Genomic DNA, 15,513 nt, shown 5'->3' with positions numbered 1-15,513 from the left:
GTTTAAGAGTGATCTTAGGGAAATTCTCAGACATGAAAATAAAAAATTGTTTGTCCCACATTTGCATTGCTCCAGTCACTTCATATGTTCTTCATTCATGTAAAGAAGAGTATTACCACAAAATCTGTAGTTCTGACAAGATAAGCTTTCCATGGACTGAGGACCCACAAATTAGAGAGTCATTCATTACTAAAGCCTTGTGAACAGCACTTGTCAAATACATAAGCGATTGCAAGCACCTACACAGAGCTATCTAATGCCACAGCATGAAGATAGCTAAATAACAGATACCAAGACAACCATCCTTTGAATCAGCCTTGTCACCAGACTTCTCCATACAGTGATAAAGAATGCCATTCTATGCAAAGAGTGAGGTTTCAACCTTTTAGGCACTGCTTCTTCCAAACACTGCAGTGGATGAAGTCAATCTACAGCAGCATAAACCACAAATTAGCAAATCTGATTTGTTGGAAATTCTCTATTCTCTGTCTCAGGCCCTAAATTTAGCAAAGAAAACAGTAAAAAAGCTCTTTCTGTCAAATCACAGAAAAATATACCGAACTGACCTTCCATTGCTCCTTGGGAAGCAGTTTCACTACCACGATGTCACCATTCAGGGCTCTGTTGCGAGCAACCACTCCATCAATAAAGATATCACGAGTCCCATCCTAGTCAGAGAGGAAGAAAAATAAATACCAGACCAAAACATATTAAATTACAGTTGTTATGAGGTTTAAAACACTGTCATCAAAAAGACACACACCCTGGTGAGACAAACATCCCGCAGTTGTGCGGAGAAATGAAATGGATTCACCATATGCCCTTCAACAGGCAATATCTTTCAGCAAATAAACTCCTTTGTATGTATGTGCCAGCACAGTAGTTCCACACTATTTATTCAAGACAGAGCCAAGCCCTCAAGATGTATTGTCTGCAAGTTCTGCTCAGTTCCTCTACACTTACTCTGGGGAATGGGTAGAGATTTTTCTGCAGTCACAGTTAAGTTCCCAACTCAAGCGCTCCAAGTATTGTTCAGAAGATGTTTACAAGACAGTCTCCGCAAAGTGGCCTGTGCAGAGGCACCCGCTGCTCTCCTGGCGAGATGGGAAATCAGGGACAGGCAGCTCCAGGATTAGCAGGTCAGTCTGTGAAGGTGGCCTGGAGAGAGGCGCTGGGGATGCAGTCTCTTTTTATAAAATGAGTTAACACCCTAAGTTCTTCATTTGGCACAAGTAATGTTAGAAGAGATTCCAAAAAATGGTGACTACAGGTGCCAACTGCAAGTCAGAAGATCTTTTACTGTAACAGACATGTTAGGACACCTTCTCTCAATACTCTGGGTTAACGTCCTTGCACAAGAGCCTCTACTAGTACGCACTACGATTATCCACCCCAGACACGTCTGGCAGTCGGCTGATCTAGATTTAGTTTGGAAGATTTTCTTCATGGGGTGAATAAAGATGAAATTTCCTGACGATACCAACACAAAGGTTTAATTTTTTAGAGGATTGCCAGTTTTGTCCTTTTTTTGACCAATTATTGACAGTGCTCTTGCTGCTTTCATTTCTGTTTCCCCATAATTCAGTATGTGAAAAATTTCATGTGTCTGTTTACAGTGCCATGAATGTGTCAAACAATGGGAGCATTTAGTATCAACATGAGTAGTCAATATCGTTTTTCTAGAGAGCTATTTTTGCATAGTTTTGAGATACAAAAAAAAAAAAGAGGATGACTTTATTTAGATTCTTCATCGTACTTCAAAGTACTTCATCGTCTTTTAATGAGAAAAAAAACAGCCTCACAAGACTTAAAATCTTAATCACAACTTTAGTCACTTCTCAGACACACGCTCCTGAGTCTCGTATGCTTGAGTAAATCTAATCAGAACTACCACTGTGCTTGGTCTCCAAGAAAAACTTCTTTTATAACCTGAAAACACGAAGCCCTAATATCACATAAATATCTTACTCTGCTTAGATACCAAAACAATAAAACGGCAGAACCCTGCCATGATGTGAAACTAAGGCCATCCTCCAAGAGACCAAATTACTCTTAGAAAGAAAAGCAGCCGCAGCTCAACAGCTGTGTGAAAGCTGCCTCCCATGACAAGATGCAGAAAAATTGCAAAGCCTCTTGGACCAACATAATTCAAATTGGAAACCGTTCTTTTCAAAAAGCCAGATTTTTTACACATGGCCTTATTCGTCATTTCTCCTCACCCTCTCCCTTATGCCCCAACTCTTCAATTAAATCCACCACATACATAAAAAGAAAAGTTCAAAGTAGCTTTTTAAGGAAAATGCTTGCCCTTTTTTTTTTGTCTGTACCTGCTCTGTGCTGCAGGACACGGGCTGGCATTCATGATAATTTGTTTGTTCTGCACTTTTATTCCTTTCCTCCTGTGTCCAAGAATACACAAGGCAGACCTTTTCCCTCACCTCCTATAAAAGCATCTGATGTGTCATACCATCTAGTAAAAGCTGCATCTCCATACACTGCAAGAGTCTCGTCTTGAATTACAGCCAGTCACTCTCAAACAATATACCCCTATATATATATACACACACACTTATATAGGTGTATACACGCCTATTTTACAACAGTTAATTTCAATATGTACAACAAAGCTGTAATTAGGAATTTGCCTCAGTTTGGGGTTTTCTCCAGAAGGAAAGACCTCTGTATCTAGAGCTCCAGACTCATGATTGCTGGGGGAACTTAGGCACTTCCAAGAACATTTTCTCCTCTCACGTCTTCCTTCGGCTTCCCGTACTGTGCACAGCTGGCACTCCAGATTACTAAAGCAATTAAAATGGCACTGAATCACAACGGAACACAAATCACTTGCAAAGTCTCAGCTGCTCCCAAGGTGCACATACTGTATTGGCTGCAATGGCTTCAAGACTTCTGCAGCCCCCTCCAGGGAGCACAGCACTTTTACTGCTCCATGGCCACCTATGAATATCACCAGCACTGCTCTCTACCCCCGTCTGACAAGAGGGAGATCTGCAGTGCTTTCATCTGCTCTGGAAGTGTCTTCCACAAGCACAGCACAGCCACAGTCACTCCGTCACTTGTGCTCAGCAGTATCATTCTTCACCTTGACAACGCCATCATTTGAAACCACACTACTGTGTGCAGAGAAGACATGAGATGCAAGGCAGAGACTCAAATGCTCGAGTCCATCTTCTGGGTGGCTTTCAAGAGAAAGGCCCGGGACCTTCCCCTCAACTCTTCATGCAATAATACAAGCAGACAGAGCACAACTGCAGCAAGAAACACCCTGGGACTTCTGGTGTTAGAAGGTGAACAGCTGTTGCATTTGAGCTTCATGAAGCCATAGACAAGTCAGAGCTGAAGAGAAAGGGGTACAGTGCCACAGTCAACAGCAGGAGAGAAAGGGTGATTTTTCACAGCTGCAACTCTTGCAGCATCTGGCAACAATGGGAAGTCCTGCAGAACACAAAGGCTACAAACCCCTCATTGTGGCAAATAATGGCATACCAAGGATAAGCTTTGTAAAGCATCTTAAGACAGACGCTTTCAGTGAGGACTGTCTTCACACCAGCCAGAGTCACCACCATCCAGGTGTTGGTTCTGTTAGTTACCAGGGACAAGGCTGGTTCTGGTATTCAGCTCCACAAAGGCCAGAAAAGTAGAAAGAGAGCTGAAAGAACAGCCTCGGCTAAACTTCCTCCATGTATGTATTCCGGCAAGCACAGCGAGCCAATCGACTGCACAAGGCAACAGCTGGACACTAGGGGCGATTAGGGGTAAGCTTCACATCCAATTAAACTCATGTGAGTAGCTGGATTTCTCACTCAACCTTGCATTTTGTAATTTCAGAGAATATGTTTAACAGCTTACACTCACCACACCTAGGAGGACACCGGTAAAAGAAGGATCACAGTTCTTTTCCCACTTAGACACACACTGCTGCCTTCCTGGTGTACTGGAGAGCTGCTCTCTACTTCTTCCTCTAGTTAATCTACTTTGTGCACCCTCGACCTTCCTCCACCCCTGTAATGCCAGCCTTCTGTAACAAAGTGTGCTTCAAAACATTATCCCAAATGAACAACATGAACTGACAATGCCACGAATTTCAAGGCTTTCAACCCAAGCCCCAAAACAAAAGCGCTGTCAGTAGCAGGGACAACAACCGACTCAGTGTTCCGCTGTCTCTGGGCAGGCTCTGCCTTCTCTCCCCCACACCAACGTTTCAATATGAAACTCTCTCTCATTGACGGTAACATTTTTACCAAGTCAGTTCCAGATAAAAAGCCTTGGCTGTGCCAGCTGTGAGGTCACCTTCCCTACTGGAAGCCCCTGAAATTGCAAGGGCCCTTCTTTTCTGTCGAAATAAGGAAAGAGAGAAGAGGCACAAGCCAGTCCCATGCGACAGAAGCACAGCCCAAGCCAACCACGATCTAGTTCACGCAAAAGCGGGCACATGAAAAGGAATCACGCATATTATTTCTGGAATGACTCTTCAAATTAGCTCATGCAGCAGATCGAAAATGGAGAGCATATTTGTTTAGGGAAGATTAACTTAAATCAGTGGAAAATCTATAAAACCTCTGCAGCCATAAACCAAAGGTTTCCAATTACGCTGTCTGGTGGTCCTCAAACCTGAGCTCAGCTGGCTTCTGTGGGACCTAGAGACACCCCCAATTTCAGCACAAGCTAAGTATTTCTGTGAGGTATGAAAAAGCAGAATTTGTTTGGGAATATTTGATTTAAAAGAAAATCCAGACAATGTTCATTTATTCCAACTCATTCACCTCTGAGTGACCTTTCGTGCACGGCATAACTCCTATCTTAATGCACCTTTACTTATGAACTTTAAAGCGTTATAAAATTATACTTACTGGAGATGGAATGAAGGCTTCATGGTACTTCTTAGGATTTATTCTCAAGGGTCCCTTAAAAAAAGAAGAGAAGGAGAAAGATTATGCCTGAATCTTATTAATTTTATATAACACCAGTTAAATTAGAGAGCTGTGGGTAATATATCTACTGTGAAACATGAGAGATACATCTAAATTTCCATTATACATTTCAAGTCTTGACAACTTAGCATCCGAGCAATTCCAAGCCAAAAGGCACTTTCATGATAGGCTTAAGCTGATCTACTGCAGTCTGTCATCGAAGAGATGTTGAATCATTAGTTGTTGCTGCTACTGGGTGAACTGAGGATCCAAGCCCTCCTCTTCCCTTCACACATTCTCTGCTGAGCAGTCACCAACTTCGTTAACAAACAGACAATAGGAACAATTTGTTTTGCTCTGTTTTGGAAAAGGAAAGCGTTGGTTTTGCTTATTCTGGAGGACAGGAGGAAAGAGAAAAAGGTGACCTGCTGAGCTTGCATGGCAGCAGGCACCAGCCTTGTGGGGCTCTGGCTGCTTAGGCTGTTCCTGCAAACAGGCAGTAGCAGGAACTCTGTGATAAAGAACATTTCCAAAGAAGAATCAAAAGGATTTTCCAAAAACAAACATTTAAAGTCTACAGGATTAAATTCTGTTTAAACACATTTAAAGTCAAACTATCTTAAATACATTTGCAACTCCATGGTCCATCTGTTTCTGCTTTGTTATCTGCCAACTCAAGTCACCTGCAGCAAACTCGTATCACCCCTCCAAAGCAAACCAACCAGTTTTGCCGCTTGTGCTCAGGTCCATCCAAGAGAAAGGTAGAGCCAACCAAGGAGTTACACAGGCTACACCATTCGTTCCCATCCCAAGAGGGTCCCGGAAATTGTGATTCAGGTGGCTGCAGTTAAAACCAACAGCATTTCATTCTTATGGAAATACAGCTAGGTATCTGCCTTCAGACAGGCTTCTACTTTGGGCTGAAACTTTAAAACTTTCTCCATGCGTGTATTTGAAAGAACATTGGCCAATTTGTTATATGAACAGATTCCATCTGTTTGCACTTCTGTGTTAAGCAATCATAAGAACCTCTCACAGGAATTGCTTCCTTAAAAATTTACTGCAGCGTATAATTTTTTTATGTATTCTGGGAAACACTCAGACGATAGGAAAATAAAGCTGATTACATGTGAAAGTTTTGCCGTCTTGAAGAAGAATTTGCAGATTTACGGAGGTTTTCCATTGTTTTTATTTGCTTAAGTTTGGACATACCAGCACCGTATATGCTATATTCTTTACGCATTATTTGAATGCTTTGCTGCGATGTCTTGTTTTGTGCCTTATGTAAGTAGCATTAACGAGCACACTAGCCGCATGGCAGGCACAACCCCGGACAACGCACGAAAACAAAGACAACCCACTGGGAGCAACCCTGGGGATACTTTATGACTAGGCAAAGTGAGAGTAACTCGCTGTCATCGGCTTCCGTTAGCACTGGTACCCACTGATGGAAAACTCTCAATAGTCTCCTCCCCCTCCCCGCGCCCTTACGCCCCAGAATCAGCCATCAAAAACAATATGCTGTTAAGAAAGGAAGCTGCTATGGAGCAAAAGGAAAAAATGAAAAGGGATGGTTGCTCTGCTTGACAACGAGTCAAATAATTGCCATACCAGCATCTACCCACCAGCACCAAGCAGATGAGGGGATATCCTGTGTTACTCCGCAGAACCCTCTTGAATGGTTTGGGACAGCTGTCAATCAGCCAGGTGCAAATGCCCATTACACGCGTGAAAAATCAGGTTTTGTGTCGGTGGCCCAGAAGGCGCCAGAGTGACTACATGCACATGGATGCCCAGCTCGGGCAAACACACAGCAGAGCAAAGTGTTACCGTGTTTACCGTGCAGCAGGTTTCTCTACATTTTACATGCACTACCTAATTATGATCAGCATTAGAATTCTTACGTCAAGTAGCATTAAAATACTTCAGCTCTTTCCTTCAAGCAAGGAACTCCCAAAATTTATCTTAGAAAGCAGATGGGCCCTATTATCTGTGCCTATGAAAATCCTATTTACAATGTTGTACATTTCACGCTGTGATATCATATCTGGAACCAGTCACTCTCTCCATCTGCAATGAACAACTGTTCTCATATGTGTATTAGGGGGTGAGGATCTGGCTGCAGAGTCTCATGATGTCACGCTAATGTATTATTTTACAATAGCTTGCAAGTAATAGCTGCTATATTTATCAGTGTTTTTATGTCAGTAGGGCCTTTGTTTTGAAAGGGAAGAGAAAGGTTTGCAGGAAGGTTTCTAAAACACTTTCTGATGATTCAAGTCAGCTTCGCACATACTTGCCAAAAAAGTTTCTAACCTTATTGAGCTTCTCCAGCAAAATACAAAAGGGTCATGATTTCTGAAGTTGCTCTGCTAGAACCAGGGCAGGCAACGCTCAGACTAAACTTCAAGCATCTCAAATCACGCTGTTTATAACAGGTATCATAACACATATGCCTAGATCGGTTTGTATGTACAGAACACCAACAAAGGTCAGGGTTCAAGCATCTGCTTGCCACCTTTGAAAAAAACAATCCAGGAAAATCAGGGAAACCCCAGCCTTCATACCCACAAAAGAACAGCTTTCTAAGGAAAAACACCCTCTTAGCAGCAAAACAAGCTCTGCGTCTCCGTATGCTGCGCGCTCTCGCTCTGCCTGACCCCAGCAGCCCTGCAGGGAGGGTCTGGGAGATGCTGGAGGCGTGGAGCAGACATGAGTTTCTGGCTCATGCTTCACAGGATGATTACGGTCCTTTGGGTCAGTGTTCCTTAATACATAACCTGACTTCATCTGCTGTGTATGGCCAACACCATTTGCTTGCGTAACTATGCAGAAGTTATTCAATCTTGTTTGCCTTCAGACCAGCCGATGTGATTCCAACCAACCTGATATGCTTGGTGATTGCTCACTACAGACGGTTTTACAGGCGGGGAATTGAAAAGTCTACGCACTCTTAAGCGCCTGAGCTCAGATCCCTTTTCTTGGGAAGGACACTTCCGCACACATCGCCTGATTAAATGAATCCAGGAATCCCGCAGGGCACACTTCTCCATGCTACTTATCGAAAACTGTGTTGTGTCAGATACAGCACCAGAAGCCATTAAGACTAATGTTATTGACAGACGTCAGCACCCATAAAGATAATATTTTTGTTCTTCCTGATCTAGGACTGCTTAATCGTCATGGGACTCGTGTTTTATCTGAACAATCTCCACGTCTGCCAGTAGTTTCCATAGGTTGGGCTTTCAGGAGCATTTAGTTGCATAGTTCAATTGCCAGAGTCCAGCAACATCCTCAGAGTTCACAGCAGGGCCTTTTCTCTCCAACAGATCTCTCACACAAGTATGTGCAGATCCAGCGTTAACAGGATGCTCCAGGGGACACCCCTGCTCAGAGAGACATGCTTCTGTCTGGCTAGCACTGAAGTTTGCTCAGGACCATCAGATTCAGACCAATAGGTTTGTTCTCCTGTTCCACAGACTCCTGTGGAACATTTTTGCTGGTTACCATGCCAGACCAATGCCCTGCTTTTTGGGATTAACACAACCGGTATTTGTTCACTATGTCTCTTGTCCTTGTACAGAGCAGTGCTGAATATTTGTCCATTCACTAAAGCTGCTTTCAGGATCTCACCTACCCTATTTGAGACTGCAATGATGAATGGTCTTGATGAGATCATAAGGATGAATGAGCTGAAGATGAGAGATACTGAGCTGGGGTGCCCATGAGCTGACACGCAGCCCTAAATGATTAAATCCAGCTTCTGCAGCCTCACCTGTTTCCCTGAGATGTGGAACTGGATGAAAGGAAAACAGATACAGCCTAAGAAAGCACGTATGACTCTTCCAGTTACACAGCACATGACCTGGAGTAGACACTATGCATTTACAAGAATTAGGGATTCTTTTGCCAGAGAGCATGCAATCACAGGTCCTCTGGGACTCAGCATTTCAATGGGATTCTCAGGTAGTAGTCATAGTCTGATGTGCCTCATCTGCAGCTGCACTCGACCTCATAGGCAGTCTACACATGCTGCACTTAATGCTATCGGGCCGCGTTACCACAAACGGGTGCCAAAACCACTCCCGAAGGTAAGGCGGAAGCTGTAGTTGCTGCCATATGCCACTACAGCCACGGGGAGAAGTCACAGCTTGAGGATCCCATTTCTTCCCTCATCATTTGCTTCCCGGTCTGGATGTCTATGACAGTCTTTAAAAAGGCCCTGGCCTAAGGTCTGGGTAGCCCAGTGAACCAGTCTGATCATCAGCAGGGATATGCCGCATAGTCATTTTTCTGAAAGCTAAGAGCCAACCAGATTGGTCTTCAGGAGGGAATCAGACCATCTTATATGTGGAATCCTCATCACGCCTTCAGAAATTATGCCATTATATAAGAATTACTATGTCAAGAAATCAGACAAAAAACAAGGTGATGTCTCACAATACATTGCAACTCCAATGTATTGATCAAAGTAAGTATAACAACCTCACCGGCATTACAACACTAATTAAACACCAAAACACCAGTGTGCGTTTGGCTAAATGATGCCTCAGCATGAGTGTCCATCATGCCCTCACTGACTTCCACCTGCCTTTTTTCTCCAGCCGGTGTGATCTCACTGGGACACCGGGTGTGTCCTGAAGAACATTACATCATGCTGAGGACTGTACTACAACAGGGGTTCTAGGACACCATCCTCTTCCGCTCCTCACCAAACCTCAGCCCTGCCTGCCTTTATGCAAAACTGCTTCTGAGATCCAGCTACCCAGAGAAATGGCAGGTCCACCCCCACATTTTGCTAGATGTTCAGAGAATTGCTGCCTAATTAAGGCTGCAATTTTGCTGCTCCAAATGGAAGCATAAAGTCTGATCTTTGATCTTTAGAATCTGTAAAATGAGAACATGCTTATTGCTAGCTGTTCAGGGCAAATAACCATACGCACACATGCAAATGATTTTCTGTATCTTGATGGGCAAAGAAAATTATGAAAGTAATTCAAGGGTCCAGCATCACTACTTGGCCTTTTGATATTAATTTAACCAGTTGCATCATAGTTTATAACACTTTACTGCAATGCCCTGGTAGGCACAACCCTATGAGATCCCAAGGACCACACCATTACCCACACCATCACTCTTCCTTTTTTTTTTTTTTTGTGGGAGGTAAACTTCTGGGAAGAGTTGATAGACTGAAAAAAGAAGAGTAGAACTGGAAGCTGAAGCATCTGCACCACATTGCTGAGAACTAATGAACAACTTTGCAAGGAATTTCAGCAAGAAGTATCTTGCCAAGGGCATTAATTTTTGTTTAAACTGCCCAAGACAGAGGCTGCCAGCACCTGCTGTGTTTTTGAGCATCATCTGTAAAAGTAAGTGTCTCCATGATAATGACTATCATGGCTAGTAGACCACCCAACCAGAACCCTGCAATTCATCATAACTGGGGATCAGGAATTTTACAGAACATGCAATCAAACCAAAACCTATACTTCAGCTGAACTTAAAAGGTTCCATTCCACTTCTAGAATCTCCTGAGAAAGGGAACAAAAAAAAAAAAATCTTCCTGTAACATCTACAAATGGTACATCAATTCCCTCTCATGCAACCAACTGACATTGATTTCCAACAAATGCCTGTGATTTCCACAGACTTATGACAAGAGCATGGATGTTGTATGTTCTAGGCACCTGAATTAGCTCTCCCCTTTTCAGTCCTGCTGAAACATCTTCTTTTGACATGTAGGCTTCAAATATACTCTTCTTTCTCCCTCGAGTGGGTTTATTTCGATTCTTTCTATCACCTGATGTTGGGGCAGCAGCATAGGATCCTCCTGCAAATGAAAATTCATAAGTGTTATCTTGCCCACCAAACTTGTCCATGTATCTTAACAGCAGCTGTACAGAGGCTTTGTATTCAAAGTTGAACTTCTGAGAACAGATTGCCTAGAAATACTGGCACCTGACTTCAGAGCAACGAAAAGTCTGGAATAATCATATTTTACAAATAATCAACAGTCTTTTACAGCTCATTTTAGAGTTAAGAGCATTCATCCCAGCCCATCTTTCAATAGTGCTGAGCACATGCTTCGAGGCAGCTTATTCCTGAAGCGTGTACGCACTCTGCTTTAATACCTCTGGGAGTTCCCAGTTGTCTAGGATTTATTCTGCTGTCTGAATTGTTCATTGTTTCTGTCTGCGATTCAGAGAGTTGCCTCTTCCTATCGGAGTTCTGGGGAGTTCTTGCAGATTCAGAGTTGTTTCTGGTCCTTGCAAACCCTCTCTTTTCTGCACCTGAAATCAAACACAGGTTTGAAATAACAGGGGAGGGAAGAGGAACCCCATCGCCAGCTTGCAGTCCTCGTGAAACTCATGGTCTGCAGTACTTCAGTACAAGTTGCAACTGGCAGTCATGCTCTTTATCCAAAAAGAAACCATGTCTTCATTAGTTCATTTGTAATCTGTTGGCTCTTTGTGCCTCCAAATCCACCACTAATTTATTTTAGCATAAATAAAACTCTGGAAATTACAATACTAAAAGTTGGATACAACCCTTCCAAAACCCTGTGAAATTCATTAGAGCATATAAAATGTGAGATTGTTAAACTGTTTCCAAAGCCCCTACCTCCACCCCATTAAGCACCCAAGTAGAGAGAAAATATAACTTCCCTACAACTTAAGTAGTTCAGGAATAAAGGAGAAAAAAAAAATCTCAACAACCCACCCTGGAGTAATTAACTTTTGAGCTACCAGAGGCAGCATGGCACACAACGACACCCCAAAGAAATGCCAAGGCTCCAAACGTCCAGCCTGCTCAGAATAGGCCACGATCATACGAAAATATTCTGCAAAGACTCACCCCTTCCTTCCCTGCCATCACCTCAGCCCCTTCCCTACAGCCAGGAGAGCAAGCAGCAGCTTCCAAAGTGTATGCCAACGCTGTTCCACGGATCAGCACATTGGAATGCAACCCAGCGCCGTGCAGCTGCCCTCTTGGCCCTCCACCTGGATACTGAACATGTCATCACAGCTTTGCCTTCCAGCCCCTCCTGGCTACGCTCCCTGGGTCCAAGCTTGTACCTGCAAGTCAGAAAACGTGCAATGCCAACTTATGTGCTATGGGGCTGTCCAAGTTACAAGGCAAATTTTTTTACATATGGTATCCTTCACAAATGAAATTGCAGATTGCTTCATAAAATTAAACTGAAGCAGTGAGGAAAAAAAAAAAATGTTTGAAAAGCTGTACTTAAGCAGAGATATTTAAAAATATAGTACAGAAGAGAAAACTGCTACTTTATTGAGTTACAGACAAAAAGTAACTTCCATATATAACAGGCAAATCAGCAGGAGCAGGGAGGGATCCCCCTAATCCAGGAGAGGAGAGACCAAGACAGGCAGAGGGACAACTCAAGGTGCCGGCTGAGACCATCCCAGGAGGAGTTTAAATGCCACAGCAGTGTCTCCAAACGGGATGCTGAAAGGCAGAGGGGGCCTCTGTGTTCAGCAACAATAAGGATAAGGGCAACGTAGTTTGGCAGCTTCCTCCACGATGAAGCTTTTCATACCCTGCACATGCTTTCAGGGAGGAGACTGTCCACGGGAGGCTGCAGCTGTAACGCAGCAAGAGCGCAGACGCAAATTTAGGTTTCAACCGATGTGAGCGAGGCACTACTACCTGTACGGACCACAGGATGTGACAGAACTAAATTTAACTGAGCTGCAAACGCCTAATGAACTGATTTGCAAACGCCCCAAGAGTCAAGAGATTAAGTTCATAAAACAGACACCGAAACTAAAAGTATGGACTAGAGAGATGTGAGCAGAACAGCTTTTGAGTCGGCAACGTGGTTTGCTCTGGAGAGGTTCTTCAGAGACGTTTTGGTGAAGGAATCTGACTTGAACTGCAACAGGCAGGATCTTAAGAACACTAGTAAAAAAGCAAGGTGCCAGGCTGATCACCCAGAAAGGTCACGCAATCTGCTTCCTTGGAAGTTCTCAAAAATAGGTGAGACAGACGTCTGCCAGAATTGGCCTAAGAAGAGTAGTTTTTTCCTTGAGGTAGTGAACAGATTACACGAGCTCGTAAGGTACTCTAAAGCCCTCGTTTCTATGACAGCAAGTCACAGAAAATACTACTATGAATTAAAAAACTTGGGATAAAAAGGAGGCTAAACCTTAACGTGTAATTAAGAAGTAGCTGAAAAAAAAAAAAAGGAGAGCAGAAAATTAAAATGCAGGGGGGAAAAAAGAGGAAAAAAAAAAAAGAGTTGGGAAGTGAACTGAGTGCCAGAATTAGCCACCGCAGAGCGGAGCTGCCCCAGCACTCACCATGGCCATCAGTTCAGAAAGTTTGGGGCCACTGCTGCCAAAAATAATGCAGAGCAACAGCAAAGGGTGGGGAAGCACCTTTCTGTGCCCAAAGATAGGGGCTTTGGCTTGCTCTCTGGTGGGATTTTTCATTCGCTCAGACTCGGACACAAACTCAAAGAAAAAATGTACACAAACAAACAAGCTCTACTTCGACATATCTGGCTCGCAAGCCAGTTTACGCACAGCCACTTTGGATAAGTGTTTGACCCCATTGGCCACGATGTTTATATGGCTAAACAAAACCACTCCTGTTACAAAGCCACAGATAACTGTCACAATTAGCATTCAACTGGAACACATCGAATTCTTCATGACTGTAATTTCTTGTATTTCTCCTTTTAAAAGAGAGCAAGCTAACCACAGGTTGCCATCTGTTTCAACTAGATTCAATATTTGCTTCTGTAATGCACCTGTCCCCTAAAACTGGAAATTAGAAATAACTTCACACGATGGGCTTTCCTGCCATCCCTGCTGCCCAGCATTAATATTCTGAGGGATAAACAGACATCATTCCACAAAGCAAACTGTAACTCGACTACTCTACAGATAGCATAGGATACATTGAGACTATCCTTTCCGATATAACTGTTATCACTAACTTAGGGAAACTATTCCAGCACCAGCTGTGTCAGAAGTCTGACTTTTTCTGTGGCGTTACAGTCGTGTGATTTGTAAGATATAACAAGATCTTTTAAGGCAAGATGCTGCACAAAGTAATAATACATTCTAGGCATTAAAATAATCAATTACTAAATAAATTAATACGTAAATGAATGAAATAAAAAATCTAAAATAACTTCAGGAGAAGGGAAACTAAAGTGCAGTGACTGGGCGCGGAGGGTGGTGGACACCTGCCAGCAGGAGGGTTGAAGGAACCACAATGCACCGAACACGTCTGCATGTGCCGAACCACTCAAGCTTGACCGCAGAGCAACTCTAATGGAAGACACAGATGTCTTCACAACACACAGCAAACGCAACAGCTTCAGGTATGTTTCTGCGGCTGCACAGATAATGTAGAGCCGCTCTCCGTGGATGCAGCCACCACTTGCCTGGGATTTCTGGACGTTTTGCCATTTCCAATGGGAAATAATGCAGAGTAACAATTTGAGGAAAGGCGGGTGGCTGTTCATTGCCTGAAGTCCTCTGGAGGGAGAGAGGTTGAAATAACCCCAATACCTGTATCAGGCGAGGAGGCTGCCTACAAAGGTGACCTAAATAGGACCAGGTATTCTACACGCGGAGCAGGGAACCACCTCAAACTAGCCAAGGAGAAGCACCTGTGGGAAGTAGAAACACACAACCAGGAAAAGGAGCAGAATGGACGGAGCGTGGGGCTGGCTCCAACCCAAGAGCCCATTCCGGCCATCCTGCGGGCCAGCAGCGGCTGGTTGAGCTCCGCTGGAAGGACAGCACTGGAGGTCAGTCTAGAATCCAAACCATCACACTTCACCTCCATCACAACAAAACAACATCACGCAATGTCACATTTTGGTCTTTAAACCTAAGTACCTATTAATCTTCTCTTATTTTGGAGAAAAAATGCATGCAGGCAGCTTCCCAGAATAATTGATCTGGCTTACAGTAAGAGAGGAGGCTTGATGTTTTAAATCAGCTTATTTTGACATAATTTATACAAAACCACTCTATAGTTTAGGTTGTGAAAAGTACTGCATTTAATTAAATTTACATCTATTAGTCAGTTGATCAACTAGATGGCCAACTAAATCAACTGAAATGTTCAACTAAACATGAAGTTCACAGGGCCAGAAAGTCTTTAATTTTGTATTAAAATTTGCATATTACTTTACACAAGAAAGAACCAAGACCCTCAATTTTATTTACCAAAAGTACTTCCAACTGCCCTCTAGCACCTGACAAGCTATTTGATTACTACCAGAACAGATGGAAAGTATTCCTCACTGAATTTTCATCAGCACATCCATGACTCCTTGGGTATCTCCCATCCAGGACCCAGCAAGAACTAGTTTTACTTGAGAGATGTAAGCAAATTCCAAGATATGGACATCTTGATATAGCTTCCCCCTTTCCTGTCAAAGGCCATCTACCTTGTCCCTAGGCATTTTTACCTCTAATTAAACTTCCAGCTTTGTTACCATCGACACTAGTTATATTTAACCCATCTCCCTGGGGTGGGCAGGACTGTGAGAGCATCACAGCAATTGTGCTGGTAACACCTCTACAGGTTTAGGACTCTC

The 15,513-nt window shown here is 43.3% G+C and overlaps 1 protein-coding gene across 3 annotated transcripts in view; it reads right to left on the bottom strand.

Annotated features, from left to right (window-relative positions):
- DIS3L2 (DIS3 like 3'-5' exoribonuclease 2) overlaps positions 1 to 15,513 on the bottom strand; it is a 193,903-nt gene that overhangs the window by 163,334 nt on the left and 15,056 nt on the right. For 2 of the 3 annotated variants that reach the window (XM_074590909.1, XM_074590910.1), the window contains 5 exons: positions 11,784 to 12,004; positions 11,060 to 11,218; positions 10,616 to 10,758; positions 4,869 to 4,922; positions 567 to 668 (listed from right to left, as the gene is read on the bottom strand). In XM_074590909.1, coding sequence (XP_074447010.1) covers positions 567 to 668; positions 4,869 to 4,922; positions 10,616 to 10,758; positions 11,060 to 11,111 — 351 coding nt within the window. In that variant the 5' untranslated portion in view covers positions 11,112 to 11,218; positions 11,784 to 12,004. The remainder of the gene's footprint in view (positions 1 to 566; positions 669 to 4,868; positions 4,923 to 10,615; positions 10,759 to 11,059; positions 11,219 to 11,783; positions 12,005 to 15,513) is intronic. The other variant, XM_074590908.1, reaches the window with a different exon arrangement.

Source organism: Larus michahellis, chromosome 6, assembly GCF_964199755.1.
Source record: "Larus michahellis chromosome 6, bLarMic1.1, whole genome shotgun sequence".
NCBI lineage: Eukaryota > Metazoa > Chordata > Aves > Charadriiformes > Laridae > Larus > Larus michahellis.
This window is presented reverse-complemented; position numbering and strand designations above follow the sequence as displayed.